The sequence below is a fragment of the Saccostrea cucullata genome, unplaced genomic scaffold (assembly GCF_032062105.1).
Source record: "Saccostrea cucullata isolate Sc308-1 unplaced genomic scaffold, CSIRO_AGI_Scuc_v1 ctg19430, whole genome shotgun sequence".
Lineage (NCBI taxonomy): Eukaryota > Metazoa > Mollusca > Bivalvia > Ostreida > Ostreidae > Saccostrea > Saccostrea cuccullata.
In genome coordinates this window covers 1-7,478 of record NW_026936806.1, presented here as the reverse complement: position 1 = coordinate 7,478, position 7,478 = coordinate 1, and the positions used below count along the sequence as shown (strand labels likewise).

Genomic DNA, 7,478 nt, shown 5'->3' with positions numbered 1-7,478 from the left:
AAAAAGAAACACATGTGTTCATTTATTGATATTTATTGATGATACATGTAGCATTTGATTAAAAAACAAAACCAAAAAGGAAACTACTAGTATAACAATTTTGACTTATACAGATATTGAAACTGAGTAACATGATATGCTCTTTTTTAGAAATCTATCGTCGAGTTTGTTTTCTTTGAAATATAATGTTATTCCTTTTAAGTCAGGAAGTCATTAAGCATTTCGATAGCCAATAAGGCAAATTTTCTAGCTTTTAAAAATCTTTCAGCCTGCAGACTTTTATGTTTGCCAGTTGCACAAAAATTTGCAATATGTTCGCAATTGTTCCTCAATAGATCGTAGGGTAGACGATCTTTATTTTGCAGGCAAGCCTCTGCAAGGGCAACCGTAACTTCAGGGCTGTTCCGTTCAACTCCATCGTAAGTATAACGATAAATGATTGGAAGTTCTTTATAATTTTCCATGGTATCTCTTCGTCGTTTTATTTTCTGCTTTTCGGAAGACTCAATAACTTCGAACTGCTCTGCGCTGTAGTCGACATCTGTAACGATAGCATGGTGAGTATACGCCACTCTGTGGAACTTTATGTGATCTCCTTTTTTCAGTTGATGGATTCGGAGTACCGGCTCAGTCTATTATATATGTAAAAATATTTACATCAACAATTTCTTTAGAGATAATATAATTAGCAACTGAAAATTAGTTAATTAACTAATTCATAATAGTAAATAACTTAAAAAGTGGTTGACTTTACCAACCATACAGGGATCGTACGCTCCATTCGTTTTAGCTCACCCGAACCGAATGATTAAGTGAACTTTTCTTATCACAATAAGGTCAAAATTTGAAGCCCTGCACCGGTATATGGTGGCGTTTCTACATGAGTGAAATATTCTCTAATGGGACGTAAAACAATATACAGTCAACCAATCTTATCAGAATTTGTCCATTGTCTGTCGTTGTTATTATTGTTGTTGACGTTGTCGTAACTTTTTATTATGTCATCTCAATTGATGGATTTAGCATTGAGTATCCTTTGGCAGAAGGGATAAAAGTCTCTTGAAAAAATTGACAACATCAAAGGGAAGGGAAATTGAAAATTGGGTAAATATAATTAAAAAAAAAATTCTTCACAAAACCACTGGGCCAGAAAAGATTTAACTTGTTTGAAAACTTCCTCCCTTAGCATAGACTCGATTTTTTCAATGCATGATCTCTGGTATTGGTCTACAGTGAGTAAATATTACATAGTGACATATACGGAAATTCTTTAAATCTTCTTTTCAAGAACAGTAAAAACATGATGCGAAACATGATGCAAGATGCATATTTCGAAGCAATCGTAGGTAGTTTTGGTTCAAATTTGCTCTAATCTTGACCCCCTGGACTAGGTTTGGGTCACATTGAACGAACACTGTCTAAAAAAGAATATATATTTGACAATTTCTAACGAATTATCATTCCAAGAACAGAAAGCCATGGTTAGACATATTCATATGAAAGCATCCTTGACTACATTACACTAAATTGTGTTCAGATCATGCGTGACATAGGTGACAACAGTTTCACATGCGGCTACAAAGCTAAAATCATCAAAAAGTCTTCCCATGGATCAAATCCACGATTAGTGATATTATCTCAAAGGCGTCCTGGAACTTTTAGAGTAGGGACACAATACAATATCAAAAATAGAAAAAAAAAATACTCTTTCAACCCATAATTTGTCACAGAAATTTGGAAATGTCTTCAATTTCTGTATATTTAAGTAAGAACAAATCATGTCCCTTTTTTCTTGTGTGTGTGTGTTTATATAAGTAGGGAGGGGGTACTTTTGCAATTTCTTACAACTTTAATTTTTATAACACAAAACAGGTTTGTAGTGATTATTTCTTTTGTCATTTGACATGCCATGGGTGAGGTCATACGACCAGGATCTCAAGTCACTGTAGTCGTTGGCACGATGTAAAACCCCCAAGAATGCCAATTATAAATTCAATTTTAAGTATTTTATCTCAGAGGGCTGAAAATTTTGCCTCAATTTCAATTTGGGAAGGGTGAGGAGGGGCTTAGATTTAAAGTCATCATGAGACTGCAATGCGTACGATATAGTAAAGTATTTTGTGACACATTCTAACAGCCTAAGGAAGAACTTTTTCAGGTCTGACAAAACGAATGTTGCCCTCGAACTCAGTAATTAAATGTAAATTATGTTTCCTCAGTACAGGAAACAGCTCGGTGTGATATATTGCCAGACGCTATCGGCCGAGGGCAATAAAACACACTGAGCTGTTCCTTGCACAAAAGGTTAAAAAAAATCTTGTGTATTGACTGTGCAGGCAAAAAATAATTATTTAATTTGTTAATTCCATTTCCAATGTTTCCCGTGTGTAGTATAAGTATTTGTGATGTTTGAAGTGAGCATGTGTTTGAAAATATACTTGAAAAATCAGTATTTTTTCTTTACTTTCACCGATCTCACCAAGATAAATGTATTGTGACAGAGGGAGCAGGAATTGTAAAATAATGACATTGTCGGAAATCATAAAAGTAAACGAAGACAACGCCGGTTGATCATATAATGTCTTTTTCATCTTATATTAATTTTACAATTTATCAATGTATTAAGCTCATATTTTCTACATTGCCTAAACTTTTATTGTTCAATATTCCTTAAAAATTTTGTAAACACAGACTACATGGTACTTATTTTATCGCATCAGTCCAGAAACTTTTTGATAACCCCTCCAATCTTTATGTTTTATAAGTCTGATATTTTCTGACGTATTTGACATCATTGAAAAATACACGTGTTGTATCATATAGGTAAAAAAAGAGAACTACGATGAACTAAGGGTAAAAATAAATAATGTCATTTGATGATTTACAGTTCAAAATAACACAATTAAATTGATTGATTATTATAATTTAAAAAAAATGTATTGAAATTTAGTAAGCCTGAATATACTCCCTTATAAAAAATACTGGGAACATCAAGATTGCTGCTTCTTGTGTAATGTCAATAGAAATTAAATGTACAGGATTGTAAATTCAGACTTCTGCTTTATTTATTTTTTTAATTATCCCAGGATCAAGCACTGTAACACTGCTTTTCATTTCTGTTAATACTGTAGGTCATTGATCAAATCTGATATAAACAAGCATAAACAACTCACATATAACTGCATTTACATGATAGTAGCACCCATTCGGATTTGTTCAGGCATTACATGGATCAGAATTCGGCATATTAACACATTTTTTAAAATAGGTAACACTAATAAATCGGAAAAGTCATGGATAAAGCTTTTGCTATCATTATGCATTCTATAGATTTCAATGGGACTTATACTACAGGACGCATTACACCACGACGTCACCACGTGACGTCTATAATTAAAAAAATATATATACGCCTTTATGAAAAAGTGAATAGTTCAACACTACCCCCGGGGATAATTAATTTCAATTTGTAATTATAGAATCTCTATATCATGATAGGTGTTGCTAGACTCCTATTATCCTATCACAAAAAAAAAAAATATTCAACACTTTCGGACGAAACCTTCTCAAAATCATTACATTTTGTTCATAAGATCGAAAAAATGCACCAATTCCCGTGAACCATACAATTCTAGCAGCGCTTTTCAAAACAATAGAATAAGAACTTTAAATGGAAACAAAGGTCAAGATTCAAAGTATGCGGCGTAGTATTGAACGTATGCATTTTTTTGTTACGAACGACGGAGGAAAGGCTGATCGGCAAGTAAACACGCTGTCTGCTTTCATTGTGCAACGAAATGGTAGAATTATATTAGCATACCTTATTCAAAAGTATAATTCCCACATGAAACACACATGATATTCATTTTAAATGCTTTTAAACTCCGATTTCTTGTGTTTGTTATGATGAATTCCGTTATGTTTCACTTTCACTCTGTTAATACTGATCAAAAAAGTTATGACGTCACGGGTTTGGTATTCAACCCCAGTGATAAATACATAGACACAGAAACGACAAGATTTCATACCATTCGTTAGTCCAAAGTTCATGCACTGAATAGACGACGGATTTTTCCGATATTTCCTGATCATGACAAGGAGCACACGGCCGTTGTGACCGGTCAGCAGGGGATTTCCTACTCCTCCATGGCACTTGATCCCACCTCCGATGTTTCGGAGGTCCGTGTTTCCTCTGCTTCTAGTTTGTAATGTTGAATAGACTTTGAGATTGAATACTGTTTGTTATCTCCATATCCTTATTGTATAGAAAAATTCATATCATATCTACAGGACAACGCCAAACATCTTCCCAAATTAGGCTTCTGCGTAAAAGTGTAAGAAAGTTCTGGAGAACAACAAAAATCGTTTTTGACCTAGAAGGTTAAAAGAAAAATACCGATACCTTATTGCACATCTTAATGACGCAATCTATTATCTTTCAAAAAGATGCAACTGCATGAAATGTAAGCGGGATACTGGGAACAATGAACTTCTTTTATTTGAAAAAAAAGTCATTTTATGAACCTAATTTGATCCCATCTCCTGGGTGAACATAAAAATTTCTTATTGCACAACTGCAAGACACAGGCAGTCACCATCCAATAAATAACTGGGCCGCTAAGCGAAATGCACGAGGAGTTCTGGAAACAAGGGCCTTTTTCTATCGAAAAGTATTTTTCGATCGCCTTTTGAACGCTGGGTGAAAATAAAAAAAAATCTGAAATATTTTCAAATAAGTGTACAATAGTGTACGTAAACGTATAGTTCTACTTATAAATTTCTCAGTTTTCTTTTACTGATTCGTGTACACCAAATATCTTTAAAAGCTGTACTCATTCAAGGGGAAATCATTAAGTTAATATTTAAAAAGGATAATATGACATGACAAAATATTGCAAGAAATGTCGATTGACACGAATATTAATTTAATTCATTGGCCATTTCAGAAAGAATAAAAGTTTTGTATTTACCTGTGTGCAAACAACGCTGACAAAATGAGCCATTTTATCCTCTTTATTGGATATCTGGACTGTGGATTGTTTTTGTTTTTTGAAATAAATCCGGTTAGCCTAAAAACCGTTGATACTTGGAATGTTTTCTAATTATAAACAGATTATTTACATTTTAAATGCGCCCTTGAAAATTGTATATCACTTCAGCGATTTGTTTTTTCAAATATTTAAAAGGAATCGATGTCACAGATGCAATCTTCTTACAGGTAAAGGAAAACCATTCACCTGGATCAAACAGCCTTTCGTGGAAAAGCAATGTGCATTTTTGGAATTAGGTTGATTATTAGAGACTTTAACAAAAGTACACTCGTTTTAAAATGGTTTCTAAAGTATATGCATCAATCATCATGTGATATACTTTACATTGTATTTTCCCTAGGTAGGGTCAGTCCACCCTCCTAGAATTGGAAAAAAAAATCATTCATGATAAGGAATAGGAAATTCAAATTTGTTTACATGAACATTTTTATACATTCACAATTTGTTAATGTCAAAACAAGGTATTTGTTTGTTTACATGATTGACCCGGGGCAAGGAAGAAAGAGGAAGGAGAAATGTCTGCATGGTTAAGATTGCTGCAAAGTCCTACAGTCTGTGAATATCATCCCAATTTCCCACTTGTCATCTTCATTTACTGGTGGCGCAGTGGTTAGATCGTCTGCTCTAGAATCGCGAAGTAAGGAGTCAATCCTTACGTCGCGGGTTCGAATCCCACTGCGGTACGTGGAGACCGGTCCTTCGGATGAGACCGTATAAACCGAGGCCCCTTGTCGCAGTAGGTGCTGGCACGAAAAAGATCCCTCACTGCTCAAAGGCCCTGAGTGCCGAGCATAGGACAAAATTTGTAGCCCTCCACCGGCAAGTGGGGCGTCTCCATATAAGTGAAAAATTCTCAAGAGGGACGTTAAACAATATACAATCAATCAATCTTCATTTACTGACATCTCTACGTGAGTGAAAAATCCAGAGGGATGTTAAACAATATCCAATCAGTCAATCATTTACTACCATCACAGCACAAATGTATAATAATTCAACAGAATGAATAGCTCACCAATGGTGATAAAAATAGGTTAGAGTAGGTAAGTGTTAAACAGATTTAAACAGATGTTGCAAAATCTCCCGAAATTGATTTAAGGCAGCGACTTTTACCAAGTGATAAAGAAGATGGGTGAATAAGGCGGAGGAAGTGCCTATAATGCGACTGATAAGAAGTGAAAAATTTAATCTCAATTATATCCAAATTTTATTTGATATTTCATCTTATATTAATGTATACTTTATGTAAAGTCTCTACAATTTACAAAACTCTCACCAAGACTGAAAATATTTGCCTACGAAAAAGCATACACACACCAAAAAGAACAAAATCGATCATTTTCTCAAACTTGAACAAAATTTTTCAATATGAGTGGGTCTTCCCTTCATTTTTTTTGAAAGATAGTCCTAAAAGTTTGCAATAAAATAATTAATATACATTTTTTGGTTTACAAAAACTTGGAGCGAAGACCGACTATACCTTAAAAGTACACTTTTATGACAGCACATTCGCATCTTTCCGAAAAATACTTCAAACCCATTAAGTCAACGGTCATATCACAAACATGATTTAAATGTCTGATATATTCATGAGCCATGTAGCATAGTGGTTAGCGTGTTAGTCTCAAAGCAGTATGATACTTCGGATTTTTATTGCTAGGGGTTCGAGTCCCACGAATACCGTCTTATATTTTTTTAAAAGAAAATTTTCTACGAGATTTTTTTTCTCTCAGAAGTAATTCTTTTTCTCATAATTTGATAAATTTTAATAATAAGAAGTTAATTTAAATATCCAAATCATATATTGAATATGGTTTCTTAATATCCGATGCTATAGGCATTCTGCCTGCCTTGTTCACCCATCTTCTTTCAGGTGAGAGCGGAACTTATTTGGTAAAGGTGTACATATTTAGCTGTGAAAAAGTCAAACCTCACGTGTATTTGGTCATTTTATATATATATATAATTTTAAAATAGAATTTAAGTAGTACGTACAAAACACCCCTGAATTCTATTTTTACTAATTTCTTTAAAAAAATACTGGAGAAAAAAAGAATAATGTTACGATATATTGACAACAATGAATGACCCTTGTAAGAAAAATAACGTTTTGGCATGATTGCGTCATATTTTGTGAAAAAATCAAAGAATCCTATATGTTGGTCACTTGGGAGTTTACCTTTTGGAATGTGTTGACGCTATCTAAGTGCAATAAACAAGCATGTAACAGTCTGATATAAAATGCAGTGTAACTTTTGTTCAATGAATAATAGAGGCTGATATTTGGACACACATATAAGGAGTTTCAGTTCTTTGTGTACTATAAAGGTCAAGTCCATATCTAAAGGTCAAAGGTCAAAAAGTGTGATGTCATCTACTGAATCTTTTATTTTTTGGCCATTTAAATTTTTTAATCGCCAAAATATC

General features: G+C 33.7%; 1 protein-coding gene across 1 annotated transcript; it reads right to left on the bottom strand.

Moving 5' to 3' along the window:
- Positions 1 to 94: 94 nt before the first annotated feature.
- On the bottom strand, positions 95 to 5,093 carry LOC134246639 (lecithin retinol acyltransferase-like). Its single transcript, XM_062729009.1, has 2 exons — positions 4,971 to 5,093; positions 95 to 632 (listed from the first exon to the last, which is right to left on the bottom strand). The coding sequence occupies exons 1-2, from the start codon at positions 5,001 to 5,003 to the stop codon at positions 198 to 200; spliced, it is 468 nt and encodes a 155-aa protein (XP_062584993.1). The 5' UTR covers positions 5,004 to 5,093; the 3' UTR covers positions 95 to 197.
- Positions 5,094 to 7,478: the final 2,385 nt, after the last annotated feature.

Excerpts from the sequence above, each read along its gene's own strand:
- LOC134246639 (XM_062729009.1), bottom strand. The coding sequence starts at position 5,003 with ATGGCTCATTTTGTCAGCGTTGTTTGCACACAG. Across the intron at positions 633-4,970 it reads TCAGCGTTGTTTGCACACAG|ACTGAGCCGGTACTCCGAAT; the intron begins GTAAATACAAAA and ends CATATATAATAG.